The sequence below is a fragment of the Nothoprocta perdicaria genome, unplaced genomic scaffold (genome assembly GCF_003342845.1).
Source record: "Nothoprocta perdicaria isolate Ctin4 unplaced genomic scaffold, notPer1 scaffold_19, whole genome shotgun sequence".
Lineage (NCBI taxonomy): Eukaryota > Metazoa > Chordata > Aves > Tinamiformes > Tinamidae > Nothoprocta > Nothoprocta perdicaria.
In genome coordinates this window covers 6,790,892-6,809,199 of record NW_020455093.1, presented here as the reverse complement: position 1 = coordinate 6,809,199, position 18,308 = coordinate 6,790,892, and the positions used below count along the sequence as shown (strand labels likewise).

Sequence of the window (18,308 nt, the reverse complement as noted above, 5' to 3'; positions counted from 1 at the left end):
TATTGAAAGAGGTAAGATTATATGTCTTTTAAAAATAACACTTTTTAATTTTGCACTTTCCTTTAAAGAATCATATTTTCATTTAAATTCCATTATTATTTGCTGATCAGTCTTTTCTGTGTTTATATAGAATATGTAACCCTGAATATGATTACTTTTTATTTTTCTCTCTTTTTTTTCTTTCTCTTTCCTCCTCTTTCAGGAACTTGAATTTCAGGATCTGACAGCAGTTTTACACTGTATTCACTCCTTTATAGCAGCAAAAGTGGCATCTGTGGATCCAGTCTTTATGGACAGCCAGAGTATTGCAAGGAAATATATGTACAGTAACTGAAATCAGATTATTTGTTGTGATTATGAAAAATAAATTATTTTCTTAAAGAAAGTAGCTATTTCATGCACAATATTGCAACTTTGTGATTTTATAAAAAGCCTATAGTTGTGTTATCTGTAATGCTAACGTTCTTCACACTGTTCASCGCTTTTTAATCTGATGAGTTAACAAACTGAATCAGTTTGTTGTCTTTTGCATTAATCTAAAGCTCAGAGCAAATATTTATTGGATAATATTTGTGGTGTCATTTCAATTTCTGTTCTCATGGTCATATATACTCCATATGCTGCATAGAAATATAAACCTGCATTTGCAAAGTTTGTGACCAAAATTTGAGGTTTCAGTCCACTTCGAAAATTTGGAGACAGAAAACTTCTACAGCATATTGTGGAGAAGAGCTATTTTTTTGACGAAAACTACAATGGAATTGTACCTATCTTGTTTTATTGCATTTGAAAAAAATTGTTCCTTTGTCCTTTTTTTTTTTTTTTTTTTTTAAGGCCAGAGAATTAGCTCTGGCAAAGCATGAAGTACTCTATTTCTGATTGAGGAAAGCACTTAAGCACATGCTTGACTCTAATCATATGAAGTAATACCAAATATGCACAAGATACACAAGATATTGTTAATTGTGTCATAAAATGTCAGACCAGCTTGTTAGATCAGCTGAAAGGCTTTGGGCCGTGTGTAAGATCACAACCTAAGGACCCTAATAGTAGGCATTCTCTTTTTGAAATCTTGACATCAATTTTTATTGATACAACTTTCACAAATCATTCATTCATTCATTCATAGACTGAATAGACATCATCCTCTATAACAACTCTATGGGTGATTGTGAACAGCTTCTTTAATAACTGTTTTGTTTAGAGATAGTGCTCTGGTCATAAACACAGATAGACATAAAGATTTCGCTGTCCCACCCATCTACCATTTTGTTCCTATAACTCTTATCTTGACTCAGTGTGCTTATAAACACGGTAAGTGAGATTTTTCCTTTCTAATGAAATGCTAATACTCCTTTCTGAAATTGCTTGCTTATATGCACGGATAATGTTTCCTTTTGAAAAATTATTAGAAGAAAGGCATTTTATTTTTGCTGGGTAGCCCCCTATCATCCCCCTAATATCAAATGTTCCAGGTTTCTGTGATAAAAGTCACACTTATTCACTAGCGTAACTTTGAGGCAACAACCAAGAAAGCATACAGTAGTGTATATGGCTATTTCATCATAGTGTATGTGGATTCCACTCATGAACTTTCCAGTTTCTAGGAATCAAATGAACTGTCCAAAAGCAAAAGCCTAAATTGACTCTTTGTTAAGGAAAGAAGGGCTTTAAAAGCCCTTGGGTGAGGAGCCCTTATTAAAATTGTATTCAGAAAAAGTGATAAACATTAAATTACTTTTATATATTTGTGTATTTTTAAGCAACTATCACCTCATTTTTTTCAAAAATACAGCATTATGTTGCAGAATATTTTATGCAAAGTATCTCAAACATATTTCTGCTTTTTGTATTTATTGAGTTTTTAAGATTCATAAATTATAGCAATAAAACGAGAATAGCTTTCTTACCATCAATTTTCAATTATTAGCATGAACTATAAAAGATAACAGAGATACGATTGGTAGAAAAGTGATGGAATTTCTCCTCCTTCATTACACTGGTGTAAACTCCTATATGAAGTTACATACTAACATGAAATTAATAAAAGGGAGTGGAAAATTGTACCAGTTAGTGCTGAACTAAGTCTACATACTCTGGCCTCTAGATCTAGTGTTTTAAATACTGTGTGCTAAAAGCATAATGGATCTTTCTAAATACTGTGAATAAAACCTTAACAGAAAGTGAGCTTACCTTACTAAATTATCTTTCATTACTATAGAAAAGTTCTGCAATTCAGAACTTTCTTCATTCAGAAGAAATTCAGAAAAGTTCTTCAGAATGAAGATTATTAAAAATGAAGAAAATGCATGCAAATCGAATGAAACAAGAGAAAAAGAAAAGTTAATTGCATATAAAAGTTATGATTAAGACTACTCTAAATTTTAATAGACCATAGGGGACCATAATTTAGGGGACCATAAAAAGGAAATCTCTGGCAAACAAAAATTCTTAATTTTCATGTAACTATAAAGATATCTCTAGTGCTTTATTTTTACAATTCCTTCTGGTGCACACCCTTGCCTTTTCCTTGGAACATGCTGATTCCATTTGATAGTACATGCATTTTCTTGCACATCATTTCTCAGTTTCTCTTTTTAAATTTTCTCAGTCTGTTATAGTTACACGAAAATGTATTGGTAGTTCTACTGAGGACTTCTCATTCTCCTACTCATAACCCATTTTATTGTTTCTCTTAGAACAGTTTTGTGAATGCTCAAAGAGAATAAATCAAAGGATATTTTTACAAAAGCAACTGGATATTTTTCATGGAATCACTAAATTCTATTAGAGCCTTTTGGTGAGCTGAGTTCTCTTCCTTTTTTGGAAAACAATAGTTTTCTTCTAATTTGTGTAAATCAGTCTCCATAAGAAAATAATACAGTATATGGAATATCCTTTAAGCTCTTATAAATTCCCACTTTGAATTTGTTAATTGTTAGAAACAATTTTCCACATATATTTTTAATGAAGGAACAATTTAAACATTGAAAACACCCAACAGTAGGAATCTTATATCTTTATTTTAAAGATTATGCTTATATCTTTAATTTAAACTAAAATAAAGTAATTACACTTGCAAAAATGACTTTGGGCAAATGATTTTTCCAACAGTTTAAATAACAGCAAACCCATCAGTGACTTTAAACTAAGCAGTACTATGATTTAGGCTTGGGCACTGGCTTTGAATCATGCCGTTTATTTATTAAAGCAATTTCTGGCATTCTGTGGTCTGTGCTAATCAGAATTTGCAGAAAAATGCCTGAGCACAGGTTTTGTTTGTGCTACACCATTTAAAACGTAAGAGAGTTTAATAAAATAGATATGGCCAAACCATGCCAGATGGCATCAGGGATAGAAAACAGACCCTGACAATTTTAGTTTATGAATTTAAACAGAGTTTCAGATTATTACTTCAGCCATTATATATCACCTGTATTGAATATTTTGCTTATAATCATAAAACACAGAATTCTAATATTGAAGCTGTGCTGATCCATCCAAAGCTCAAATTCTGTCAATCTGACATATTTTTTCATATTTTTTTCCAAAAGAAAAAAAGAGTAATACTTTCTAAGCAATTTGTACTCTTGTGCCAGTAGGCCTAAGGCATAAACAAGATTTTTTTTTTTTTTTTTGGAAGTGCTAAACTCTGCCAAACTTTACAATCCTAAATCTAAAATCATTTTTTATATCTGGGCTAGATTAAGTTATAACTTCAGACAAGGTGTTGCTGTTTGATTGGAGAAGAGGGAGAGGCAAATCTGGTAAGACATGAATCCCCTTGCGTTCCAGCCGATCCTCAAAGGTCAGAGGGACTGGAGGCAGCTGGACTTATCTCTTAATAGGGATGACGAATACTGTGCCAGCTATAGGTTGGACTGGCAGTATCAGATTCACCCACAGTCTGTCAACAGTGGATCCTATCGCCTTCCTAGGAGCGAATCGAGTTCCCCAATAGTGTGATCAACTATYAACTCGATTCTGGCAGTATGGGATTCACCCACAGTCTGCTGACAGTAAGTCCGATCACCTTCAAGACAAGTGGTCGAGTTCACGAATAGCACAATTTATTCAAATGCAACATTTAGAAAACAGGTTTCGGATGTCAGTATAAGAAGTTCTCTACAGTGTGGGGTCCTCAGCTAGTGCCTAATGTACAAATGCACAATCATCACTCACACAGAAGATGAGAGAGGGCTCTCAATCTTGAGGAGTCTCTTTGGTGGTCCTGACCTGAAGTAGGGGGAGAAGGGTTCAACCTGTTGGCTGGTCCAGAAGTTGCGATGGACTCCTCCCTCTCTCCACTTCCTTGTTTCTTTCTTCCTAATTCTTACCCCCACTTAGTTTGCCTTTTATATATTTTCTTTTACATTCACATGGAGCTTGAGCGAYTCTAGTCATATTTACTTTAGCTATTAATCTAGAGAGCGTGCTCAGTGAGGAGTGATTGTGTATTGGTATTACAATGGGATCAGAAGGAGAAGAAGCATGAGCAAATTTTAGCAGAAGGAACTGATCTGCTACCATCCTTGGCCCATCAGCTCTGCGGCATCACCAGGCTGCCACCTCTGTAGGACGTGCAAAGGAGTTCAGCTGCGATGTCTTCACTCTGCTCCACCATTCGCTCTTATTAGTATGGGCTAGGAAGGCAGATTGTGTTGCCTAAGGAGAAGTGTATTCCACAGATGCCAACCATCCTGGAATTGGTAACTGTCTCTCACGTCAAACAAGGTCTGCAATGCCAGAACTTCTGTCAGACTCGTCTTTCTCCAAGTCTCCCCTCTTCTCGAGCAATTCTCTCACACGAGGAAAGCCTTTTTTAATGTGTAGTCTGATCTTTTATAAACAGTATTTAGAAATGCCTGAATTCCTTTTTAAACATATTTCTGTACATTCATTTACTGTCAGGATTTTGTTACACCCCACCTCTACCTGAATATCTTCTCCATGTCAGTGTTCAAAGTGGAATGTGTGTAATGGCAACCTATTTTTTGGTGCTGTAAGCATGTTAAAACTTTTCAGCACTTACCATTATGATGTTAAGGAGAGAGAATCCCTCTCTCTGCAGGAGGGGAGAAGTAAACCTGCATGCAGAGATCTGCTTGAACAGCCATCACCACAACATTCCCTTCAGTGAGAGCAGCCCTGAGTTACCTGGACACAAAAGACATGTCAACGTGTTAAAGCAGCAGATAAAAGTAGGTATTTTCTGTGTCAACTTGAACTCCTGTGGTTAATTTTGGTTTGAGGTAGTCAGCTATGTGCTCCAATATTCTGCTGAGGACAGAGAGGATGGACCTTTGTGCAGGATGTCTCTCTTTCATGCTTCCCTGTTGGGGCAGAGGATGGTGCGGCAGCAGTGCCCCTATAGTCATCCAAACTAAATGTATCCCTCTTACCACTGCACAGAGCCATGCTTTTAGCGTAGGTCTATTCAAATTGCTACTCATTGTGTCATGGCTGATAAGAGGAAAGTTATTTCAAAGAAAATCATGCAAAATGTATCATATAATCATATATCTATTTTTTTAACACATTCTTCAAAAATATTTTGTTTCTTCCATGCTGAAGCATGTAGAGAATAGGTTATCTTCTATAAAGTAAGACCTTGTAGTAAATTTATTAAAAAGTATGAAGAGGATTTGTGTAGCATGCAAGATGAAATTGAAGATATATCTTAATCTGGTTCAACTAGAAAAACTCCACAAGAAAAATCTTTTCATTATATTTGAAATTACTAAGTTCCAGGGACGTCATCCAAAATCCATTGCTGTTGATGAACGGACTCCCAGTGACTTAAAATGATACTTAAACAGAAAAATTACAGAAAATAATACAATTTGAAATAATCCAGAAGGGGAAAAAAAGGGCTTTCTTTTCTAATACTCCATTGGTGCACAGCTGCTAACATTGTCTGTAAGAGGATTTATTCCTACAGAAAATCTGCTGACTTCTCAGTAAGAAATCAAAATCAAACTATTCTGACTGAAAGTTGTTTTTTATTTGGAAAGGCTGGCATAGTACCATAGTGCTGTTAAGCAGATACCTCTAGTCTTCTCTTTAGGTGGATTATAACTCGCACAGTATATCACAGTCATCCTTTTCAGTGAAGAAACATGGTGTAAATCCGCACTGCTTGGAGAACTGAAAGTGACAGTAGATCTCACCTTCACAGGAGCCTCAGAAGACAAGACAGTAGCTTTTTGCTCTTTTGTAACACTACAGTAATAATGTCTGTGAAAGCATTGCTCTTTCTGGCCCCAAAGGCCCAGATTTCTGAGAGTCAAAAACTTCTACGGCACTTGAGTAGGATAGGAAGGAATCCTGTTAACCTGATGTTTTTATTATTTTTTTACCGGGATTTTTTTCTTTTTTTTTTTTTTTTAACTATGAAGCAGATTTATAAGAATTTTTAGTCAAAAAGGTAATTCTCATATATATAGCATCATTTTTAGTACTGTTACAGCTGTGAGAGCACTTCATTCTTCCCTCTTAGAATGCACCCTTAATTTGTCATGACTGAATAGTCATTGAAGTATAGGACTGTCAGACAACCAAACAGGGAAAGAAAATTAAAGGTAAGATGGACTTTATTTTTCTTTCCAAATACTACAAATTGTTCTTGGAACAACATTATTTCTGTTATATTTCAAGGTCTAGTTCATTTCATGACTCTAAATCTTCATTTTTGATAGAAAAACTGATAGAAATATATTTGATACTTGATGGATTCATTTAGAAATTAGGTGTCTAGTCTGTGTTAGGCAACTAGTCTCACCTCTGCAATCATATGAAAGAGACTAGCATTTTCAGAGTGTTTTATTTAATCCTAGTATACAGATGGCTAAGACAAATGGACTGAATTGCTTGCTGCAAAGACAGGCTTTTTTTCTCCATTGACTGACCAAGAGCCCAGATTTTCCTGGAGTATGACATAGCTTTTATGCATCAACATGAACTTCAATTTCCTATAGATAGCATTAGTGTCAGATTTGCATACTAATACAACAAAAACTGGCAGTCATGAGCAAAGTTGGAGGATTAAAGGAATAAGATAAATCCTGAAGCCAATGGGGTGTAAATCAGTATTTCATTTCCTTAAAATTGCAGAAGAGAGAAAAAAAAAAAGGCATCAGCCTGTGTTTCAAGCTATCAGTTACTAGCTGATGCTTAGCAGAAAGTATTTCTAGAAAGAGGCAGTAGAAATGGCACTAATTTGTAGACCAGTTCTATATCCCAGAGGATACATCGACATTTGGAACATGAAGCTACTCATAAAATAAATATTAAAGACATTTTATTGTGTCTTTAAGCATTTTGTTCAATTAACATTCAGAACTGAGCTAAATTACTGCCCTTTAGTATACCCTAAAACATTCATAAGCAGAGTACATAATCAGCTCACTGTTTTCTTTTTGCACAGAAGCTGGACAAATATTCTCCAGCTGATTTACTATGAATATTTAATTAGCTTTAGGGATAACATTTTCTCTGCATTTAAAAATCGAAATACTTTACTGAACCCATGTGTTTAGTCTGATTTTTTTTAGAGATGGCTAAAAAAGGGAAAGGAAAAACATATTAAATGTGTGCTATGATTCACATTTGCTTATCACTCTAGCTATATTCAGTACTACCAAGAACAAATTTTGAGTAAAGATAGCATTTTTTCGTGTTTGCTTGTTACGAAGAAAATAGTGGTTACCCTGAAAGCCCCCAGTACTTACTAGCACATATTATGTGCTGGTATTTAGAGCATGCTAGTGCTTTCTTAGAATTCTTGTTGCAAAATGCACATGGGGAGAAGAAATATGAAACCTGGTAATGCTAAAACAGCTGGAGAACTGAAAGTCAAGGATACTTCTAGGCTGCAAGTCTTTATTGCAGCCAATGATTTTTTTTTTCATCATTATTATTGATATATTTCTCCACACCACTGGAATATTGATATTAGGATGAATGGAAAAGGAAACAGACCCATAATCAAAGTTGTAATTCATTTGTCCTCCACATTACTTTGTATCAAAACACGGAGTTTGAACTGTTAACTCCTCCTTCGTACTGTAAAAATGCAGTCTTCTAATGAACATTTCATTTTACAATAAAGCCAAATTGTGAGAACATGATCATTTTAACTTATAAAAAATTCACTTCTTCCCAGGCCTGCTGTTAAGCTCCTTGAATTTATTGTGCATTTGATGTGCTATAGTGACATATTGTGTAACTGATATATTTTTGCATGTTGCTTTGTTTTGCACTTTATAGAGTTTTACTAAGATCTCAAAGCACTCTTAAATATTCTTTTCTTGCAGTACAATCTTTTTCATCACAAGGAAATAATTTTTATAAAGTCCAAGTCCAGTGCTTCTGATGTTTTATGTTATTGCACTTTTGTTCCTTCAGTTTATATTTATTTATTTATGCATTTCCTTTGTATTTTTCCCGAACATTGTTTTATATACTTTATGGAAAGGTCTGCAATTGTAAATTACCCCATAAAGTATAGTTTTTGAATATTCATATGAGACACTGTAGTAAACTACACCATTCTGCTTTAATCATTAAGAACTTTTCCTTGTATGGATATTCTTATTGAAAAATCTTGCAGTATACTCTCTTCTTGTTTGGTACTCTGCTAAGCACAACAGTGTAAAATGTATTTACCCATGCTAATTAATATATATTCTACCAACAATAGATGGCTTTTTCTTAGTACTAAAWCCATTTATATGGCATACTCTCTTAGGATTTTTCTTAATCTAGCTAAGAGGCATTCAAGCTTTGTTTTTCTTTCTCTGTCTGAATAGTTTTTTCATCCATCATGAAATGGTTCTTGGCTCTCATAACTGTTAAGCTTCCTTGCCTTTGGAGGAAGCATTGCACTAGTGGGGAAGCAGTCCACAGCTATTTTTTTTTTAAATAGACAAGATATTAATGTTATTTTCCTTATTCTTTTTAACAAGATTTTTATCTGCCTTCCACAGCTGTACAAACCTTCCCAACTTTGATGTAGAAGTATGCTGACTGAAAGTGTATGTTAAACTCTTTATTCAGTATTGTTGGGTTCCACTTTTCCCTATTTGAATAATTGAATAATTGMTTCAGTTTTGTCTCTGCGTGTTTGTGTGTGCTATACTTTGGTATATCCTATCATGTCACATCTTTTATGCACATTTTTTTGAAAATATTGTATGATGTGTTCATTTGTCACAATTCTTTCAAAAAAAAAGTCCTTTTTATTTTATAGTTACACAGTCATTCCTTTTTTGCAAAAGCTAACTGAAAAAAAAAAAAAAATTGCCCTCTACAATGACTACAACATTACAAAATAAGACCTGGAATATTTTAATGATTCTGTCTATCCTGCTCTTCATTTTTTCATTCCTTTTTTTAATAACAAAAAAGGCATCTTTAAGTAAACTCATCATTTTCCAAAGATAAATAGGAATAATTATGTCACTGCAGCATGAAAGTATCACCTGCAAATTCAAATGTTAGGAATTCAAAACTATGAAAGAAACACAAGTATTTGAATAGATATGTGTTCACTGTTCTTTGCCATCTCAAACTCCAGAAGTTACACAGAAATGTGTGCAGATGTCCTTTAATTAGTTTGAACTCCAAATTTAATTCAAACCACATGAATGGATGTTTTCATTAAATACTGTAAATACTAGGAACTTTTTGTAGTATTAAAAAGAGAGAACATCTCAGTATCAAACATGTTGTTTCGTTATTTTATAATATATATGTATAATTTGGGTAATAAGAGCATAAGAGCTACCATAAGCATAAGAACTACCATATTGGTGTATGATCCAGTTACATAATCAGGAGTGATCAGTATCAAATAATTAGGAAGAATTATAAGAAAGATGAGAAGTAACAAGTACACAGATAAAGATCCTCACCAAAGTTAATAATTATCTTTGCAGTATTTAATAAATGGTCTTGACAGGATGACATGATGTACTGAACACTTCTGACTGGGCTATTAGAAGTCATGGATAGTCTGATTGTTTCATATTCAGTCCTAATTATTTTTTGTTCAAATGTCACTCTGTTGTTTGGATTAGGACTTTTTATGCATGTCTATTAGTTTCTCTGGACCAGTGAAACCAGTATACTTTTATTCACCGTTTCTGAGCAGGAAAATAAAACAAAACAAAATCATAACTTCTGCCTACATAAGGAAGCTTACATTTTTATTACTTGCATCCCAGAACCTGCTGCCAACTAGTAGGTGATTTAGGTAACTCTTCTAAACTAGTACTAATGGAGGTGGAATAAAATTCTTTCTCAAAAAAGAAATGTTTCTATTATTTTCCAAACTTACTCAACTCCTCAAGAAATGCAGAACAATTGTGTAGATGGACCTCTTCCATGTCACATTCATTTTAAATCTCCATGGTTAAAATTTTATAAAGCAGAAATGTAGCACCTGGCAGTATAATCCAAATCTGTTTACTAATGTGCAATTTCTAATCTGTTTGCAGACTGCTTTTAGAATGTCCCAACAAAGAGGAACCTTCAGCTAACAAGGAGATATGTTTAATATGTCCACAAAAAGGGTATATAGGGTATATAGCAGGGAACTGTAGTTCTGTGAACTGCATTTAATATCAACAGATGAGACCGGATCACAGTCTGTTAAAAGTTCTCAGTGGTTCACTCAGAGGCAGTTTGGGAAGTAGCAATTATAATAGTCCATAATAGCAATCCATTATGGACATTATGATCCYCCAGCAATGAACAGATTTTGCAGTGGGAAAGAGATCTTAGCTCTTGCATTAAGACACGTAAGATTATTTACGTTCCTCTAAGCTGACCTAATCATTAAAATTGGTAAACATACAATCCTCTACTTGGACATTCACTTTGAATTCCTAGACCTTTGCAATTGTTTACTGAATGTGTTTCATTTAATATTTTCTATGGGTTGAGAATATGCCTGCAGATGATTACAGTGTCTCAGCTGATGAGTGTTATTAAGCTGTAATAGCTTGGTTACTTATGGTTATTTATCTGTGAACCTATCCTTTGACTTCTTGGGTCAAATAGATTAGCTTCACCATGTGTGTGCTTCAGTGATYGATTAAATTTAAGCATATAAGAAATTTCTGCAAAATATTCTTAATGCTACAGGAACAAGCCAAAATATCATAAGTAAAATAAGTATAAGGAAATAAATGCACTTTACAAACATATTATATGCTACTCTTTTTTGTTTTGTTTGCTTGTTTCCTAAGATGAGATTTCTTTATATCAAGCTAAGCCACTTATTTATTCACTCACTGCAAAGTATTTCTGCAGAGCAGGAAAGTAAGTCTTTAAACTTACTTAAACTATACTCTAACGTTTTCAAGTATCAGAGGTCATTCAGATCATCTGACTGTTCAATTACATCATTTGTTAATGTTCCATCTTTTAAATTCATGCCTAACTCCCTTGTGAACATATCCAGTTATCACCACTTCTACTCCTTGAAACCTACATACTGCACATCCACTTTGCCTTGTCAGGAGGTAGAATCACCATTGCTTATATGTCATTTTTTTCAGATTTTTATTTGAGAGTAAGGGGAATTTTTATGTTTATGCTTCCTTTTCTYGAATTAAAAATGAAATAAACAGGACAAATATTCTGAAAAACTGTTGTTAAAGGGAAAAACATCCTATCACTGAGCATATAGAGTCCTCAGTCATTTCTACACCTCTTAAACTATCACACTATGAGTCAAGTAAGCCTCTGTTACTTGAACAAGATTACTGGCCGTTTACATCAGCAAGGCTTTAGCAAGTAAGCATGCCCTAAGCCCCAGTCTTCCACACGCATGCAGAGTCATTTCACTTCCCAGCAATAAAATGTGTTCAGCAGGTGCTTGGGTCACTTGTCCTGTGTCATAAAATAAATCACTTCAGTAAATACCATTCCACTGAAATTCAGTGAAGAATAGGGAARCTTGATGACATTGTAATAGCTTTTAAAGGGCAAATTCAATAGTCTGGCTGCACAGCTCTAAGTAGTGGAAGCCTGAGCTTGAGCTGAACAGGAAATGATCTGATTAACAAATCATTTGAGAATGAAAAAGACCCAGTAACTTATTCAAAAGCTTTCTGTAGCACAAAATTGCTAGCGTGAAGAAGTATTGCTCAAAATAGGTGACATCTTAAAGTAAGCCACAGAAAATGCAGGAGACATCCTTTGTCCAGGGTTTTTGACTACGACATCTGATTCCCGAAGATATTCAGAGAACATGCAAAGTGATCGATAAGATATTAGACATCTATCGGAGAGAGAGTCTGAGATGAGAAAGAAATGGAGGCTAGGAATGATATGCAGTTCGCTGAACCAAAGGTATGAATCACAGCTGTTAGTAGCAAAATGGGAATGAAGGGGAATGAACAGGGATATGTTACAGGGTAACATATCTTAATTTGAATTTTTATTTCACTCTTTTGAGCTCTCTTAAAGTTGTTTTTCTTCTATTGAACTGATTTTCCTCCACAAATCTCACTGTTCTTATTTTTTTCTGATATCCTAATGTGAATTATAAGAGCAGTTTGGAATTGTACTTATGGAGATGAATTGACAAAACAGATCTGCGTGCATCCTAGGACAACTGTTGTGCACCTAGGAATTCCTTTCAACCTCCAATCAATCTACCTAAGTCTGGACAACTGAGAGTTGAGGCACTGGGATAGAGCACACGGGAATCCTCAAACTGTCAGTTTTCCTATTAGCTTCCTGTTTTTGTGGTAAAAGCATGCTCATGTGCCTGACTTTATCACTCTTTTGGGAGAGGAGTGAGCCCAACCATATCAAAGTGATAATGATTTGATGAAAATCCAGTCGTTGCTCTTACAGCAAATGCTTGTCAGGAGCACAAGATTCAAGTAACCATTGTTGTATATTATCCCAGAAGACAGACCCTGGTTTGTAAGGATATTTCCAGGTTCTCCAATTAATGATGACAGTGCTTTGAAGGAGAGCAGCCAGCCTTGGGAAAATACCCAGCACCATATGTCAGACCGAAAACCATTTAACTCTAAGGAAGTGCTGAAAATGAAAGATATCTGATTCTCCTCTTCTTATTTATGCTCCCTTCAGCTATGCTTCCTTGGCTTGTTTTATCACCATCATGAACTCACTACTCGCTRGTGTTTTCTTAATTTTGAAAATGGTTCACAAGGAAGAGTTATATAATGAAACATTTTAGTTTAATTCATGTCCTAAAATTTGTGAAATTTTCTCTTGTTTGCGGTGTTCTTCTGTATATGTGTTTTTTTTTTTTTATGAACTAATACTCAATGGCTTGCCATTTTATCTCAAACAATTGGTATTTATGTACAAAACTCTTTATTTTTAGTGATAAAGCAGTATTCCTTATATAACATGTTATCAAACTCAGAAAGAAAAAAGTTGCTTAAATAAAACCATTTTGTAAAGTGAACAGCTGCATTCAGCTGACACTTGTCTTTGGATCACAAAGCACTTTGAAAGTAAGGATAAATACCTCTAATATCTTCCTGTACTTTGGGTTGCTTTTGTATATGATGAATGACTTGTCTTCTGCCATAGTGAGGTGCAATGTTGGTAGCAAAGTAACAGACCACATCACCTGCTTCTCAAACAGTCAATTAGACCATTGATCCCTACAAGTCATTTTAAATATGACTTGAAGAAGACTATATTTAAACTGTGAAAGCCAAGGACTTTGTAGGGAATAATATGAGATGAGAACAGAAATAAAGTATAATGCAGACTAGTGAGCTACACCGAAATTGCTGATGCTGATGATGTTCTGAGAAGCTGTCTCCTGGCCAGGGTAGACAGGGTGTATAGTTACAAAAATGTGAAGACCAGGAAGATAGAATTACATGGCAGTACATCATATAGCATGAAAAATGTGATGTAAAACAGTGGACCTAAGGGAGAAAGTGAAATCTTTTCTTTTTTTGTCCACTTTGCAAATGCAAGCACTTTCTGTATTTCTTCTTGAAGCATGTGGTTGCCTAACACATTATCATGCTCCCTGCAGTGATAATGTTCATCCATTTTGGGGGACATTAATAGCTTTCCCTTGCAGGATGAAATTCTGTTCTCTGGGAGGTGAGATCACTGCTGGCCACCAGATAAACCTTTCTTGTCTCATTCTTTTGCACTCACATAGTCCTGCAGAGCAGCAGGCTGTTCACTGGTCATCTTTCTGCTATTGAATGTATTTGCACAGCTATACCAGTGGTTTTTTTTTTTTTTTTTTTCTTTCTTTCATATATACTTTAGTGCCTCTGCTCATCAGGCACTTCAAAATTTTACTTTGGCCCGACAACATCTAGTGTATATAAAAGATTAATTATTTAGGTTTACTGTATTATCTTCATTACAGAGAAAGTGTTTACTATTGCTTATAGAAAACATCTTTATTAAAAAGAAATCATGATTAAGAAGGTTATATGCTCAGATCTGCATTTYAAAATATCCACTTGGAGATTCAAGAAAATGTATGAAATATTATGTAATGTTTGGTGGTTTTATTTTAATTCAAATATTTTAGAACCTATCATGGTTTATTAGTTCAGAACTAGTCCTGTTTCAGCAGGAACGTGACTAATAATAGAACTTGGTCAAAATAACATGCCATAAATCACTGGAATTTTAAAAATTAAGAAGATGTATAATTCTTACAATATGCTCAGGTTTCACTTAACAATAGCTAAACGAAGATAAGACATTCTTCTTAAAAGTGGTGAGCAAAGACCAGGAAAAGTTAACTGACTTTTCTGTGTTTGAGAAAAATAGTTATATATTGCTTTCAGAAAAGTTATATGAATAGTACCACTGCATATACTTTCATATGATCATTTCCAGAATTTTCTCACAAATACTGCGGTAAATTTAACCTCTGTGGATGGCAAACACCATCTGTAAGAGAGCCACTTATTCCAGTTGTGAGATCAGTCTGAAATAGGCAGCCATCACCTCCCAGTACCCCCAGTCATGCAGTCTTGTTTGCACAGTAAAAAGCAATTTCCACTTCTTGGGTGAAAAATTGCAGAAGGACATTATGGAACTGAGTTGTGAAGATTTTTCATGAAACTAGTGTTTTTCTCCTGTATGTGACTGTCAGTGGTCTGTAGGGACTCTACAACCAGAGTCCGCTCACATTCAATCAGCAACGGAAAACACAGAATAAAGAAGTGTTTCTTGAACAGGCCAACTGCTTTATACTACTGTTCATTCAAAAAATGGTCATATTGCACATACTCTCTTTAATGAGAGAGTCTCAGTCAAAATAGAGCTGGGTAGTGATGATATCCAGTTAGCACTTGGGAAAAAATGTTTTAAGTCAGTTCCAGRTATTCTTGAAAGATGGTGGGTTTCCCTAAGAATTGGAGACTTTAATAATGAAATCATCAGTAGTTTTATAATGAAATCATCAGTTTTTTCTCCTCGGTCATTCATTATCATTTCCATCCTGTAAATCTTTTTCTGTTGAAAGTATCTGTTTTTTGTTTTTTTTTGTTTTTTTGTTTTTTGTTTTTTTTTCAGGAATTCACATACATTTTGAAGGTTCAAATATATTGAAGTGGCACAGTTAAAAAAAAAAAAACCTACCCGTAAACCACATGAAATAATTAGCACATGATTTTCAGTGTTAAAGGTTTACACAACAGTAACCCAGATATTATGTTTTTAAGAAGAAACACTGCCAATAACCAATAACTATATCTTAAGTCTTATCTTTACCACTAGCTCACAATATACACCCCTCTTGTAAGTACATTTAAATGTTCAAGAAGTCATAATATATACATACCTAATAGCTTTTTAAATTCTGTACAATTGCCTATGGCCTGTTTGAATGTTGCTATTTTTGGTTATATGACAATTAAAGGTTTGTTTGTTTTTACTTTTTTTTTTTCCATCTTGCAGATTTATTTCAAGTGTAGTAGAAAGTTTTACTGAGAGCCAAACTAATATGCAACAGAAGGAGGCATTAAATATGTGATCATCTTAATTGATTGTACAGGAAACTACATATAGGCAATCTTTTACTTGATTGACAAAGAAAAATTGTCAAGAATTTTTCACAATCATAATGTTTCTTATCTAAAAGAGTATTCATGATATATTTTACTACATTTTGCATATTTTGGTTGGTAAATGAAAAAAAAGTGGTATATTTTGTATGCGTAATTTTTTTTTGAAAAGTAGCTTTGCAACATCTGCATGATTGTAGTACGTAGTGTAAAATTACTGCAATTCTATCACTTCAGGAAGTCAAAAAGGGATTTAATAAGTAGCAAGATGAAGCTAGGAAGGAATACAAAGGCAAGTGTATATATTTTGCACTTTTAAATAACCTTTTCTAAGAGAACCTATTATAGTATGATATACTGTAATTCTACTTTCTAGTGATACTCTTGCTATTGTCATTGTGGTGTCTTTACATCTGAATATGAATACTTTGCACATGTACACACTTCAGAAGTGATTTCTGTAATGACATATGTGTTTCCTGTCACTGTTATCAACATCCAACTGCTAAAATTTCCACTAACTATTTTTTTATAAATTATGAATGTACAGTGTAAATTAGTAAACCAAATATTGTAGCAATGAAGAGATGCACTTTAAAAATGTAGAAGTGTTTATCTCCAAAAGTGTTATTTTGTATAGATGTTTTTGAATAAATAATTTATTGCTCATTGCTGTGTTTTTTTTTTCCCTAATTTATAAAATAAATATAAGGGATTTGCTACCAGGTTTTTCAGGTTTTAATCACTGGGGATTGGGTGCTTTTCAGGCTTTTTGGAATGAAAGTTTTGTAGTTGAATCAGTAAAATATTTATTAATATTTCACCTTTCATTTAATAAGTCACTAAGCCTTGACCTTGTTACTCTGATTAAGCCTAGGTGTAATCCAAGATGCACCTTGCAGTTCTTCTTCAGATAATTAGAGAGCAAACCTGGTTACTGTAGTTTCCTCCAGCCACTGGGTAGGGTTTTGGTCCTGGAAATCAAGGCAAAAGGGAAAGCTATATAAACAAGTGCTGTCAGTCTTGAACAGAACAAAACAGTCAGGATTTGGCTTTTTTGTATAACCTGGAATGAAGAATTAGAGATATTCATTTCGTGCTTCTCAAGGTTTCATTGCAGCCAGATGATATTTACTGAGAGACATTGGGACCTCAATATGTAATTTATTTGACACTAAGAAACCAGTGGTGAAATCCTGAACCTAATAGCAAAATGTCCATCAAAGATGGGCAGAATTCAGATTTGCAATTTGAAATTTCTTATATGTTTGTTCCTTGGCTTTAGTAGAAGAAAAAAGGTAGGGATCATCCACATCCAAACAAATAAATTGGAATTATACAAAGCATTAGGATCAACCATACTAAGCAGAATTTTAATTAAAAAAAAAAAAAAAAAGAGCTTCAGCCTATCTAGCCTCTAAGAAGAATACAGCTATATTTCCCAACATGTCATATAGTATTATTAAAACTGGAGTCATTAACATGTAGGGATTGTTAATTGTAGAAAGAAATTTTTCCTACAGTAAATAATTATTTTTCAATTAAAAGAGAATATATATTTTGAATAAACAAGAAATCCTGAGTTTAAATGTAAAAGAAAAGTGAGTGCCAATAATGGAGCTGAGCTTTCTTTCTTAGGTAGTGCCAATATAAGGTGATCAAAAACAGTATGCAAGTAGCAAACWTTTTTTTCTAAGCTGTCTCATCTCTCAATCTTTGAGTCAAAAGATATACTAGTACCACAAAAGTGAAAATGAGATAATTAAATGATTGGGAAAAAAAATCAAAGGGGAAACTTTTTGTCTATCACCAAATCTGGAGATCATAAATCCTTAAAGCTCCTTTATATTTAAAATTTCTGATATATCCTTTATGTCCTTTATATTTGAAATGCTGCTAATGTAGAAACAGGGGAGCAAACTTATGAAAAGGTAAAAAGATGAGGAAGAAAATGGAAGAACAGTTTGCCCAGGGAAAGGCTAGATGCTGTTGTGCATTTTKGAATGCGGTCAGAACAGTGTCTCCATGAAATGGAGTGGCAGCTGCCATTTCTAGTGAGGATGTGCTCCCAGGTGGTGGAGGGAGAATGACTCCATTATTTAATTGATTAGAGCACTGGGTTCAGAAGTAGGAAATGCTCTTTTCAACATCTCTGCTCACAGTTTGGCACTTTACTTCAAGGAGAGCCAGAGGAGAAGACAGCTGAGGAGCAGCATGCCCTTTAGGTAGTCACCTTGCCTTTGCATGTACATGAGCCCTTGG

General features: G+C 34.2%; 1 protein-coding gene across 1 annotated transcript in view; it reads left to right on the top strand.

Annotated features, from left to right (window-relative positions):
- SNTG2 (syntrophin gamma 2) overlaps window positions 1-502 on the top strand; it is a 126,919-nt gene extending 126,417 nt beyond the window's left edge. Inside the window, exon 17 of the mRNA XM_026037069.1 lies at window positions 203-502. Coding sequence (XP_025892854.1) covers window positions 203-334 — 132 coding nt within the window. The 3' untranslated portion in view covers window positions 335-502. The remainder of the gene's footprint in view (window positions 1-202) is intronic.
- The last annotated feature ends 17,806 nt before the right edge of the window (window positions 503-18,308 follow it).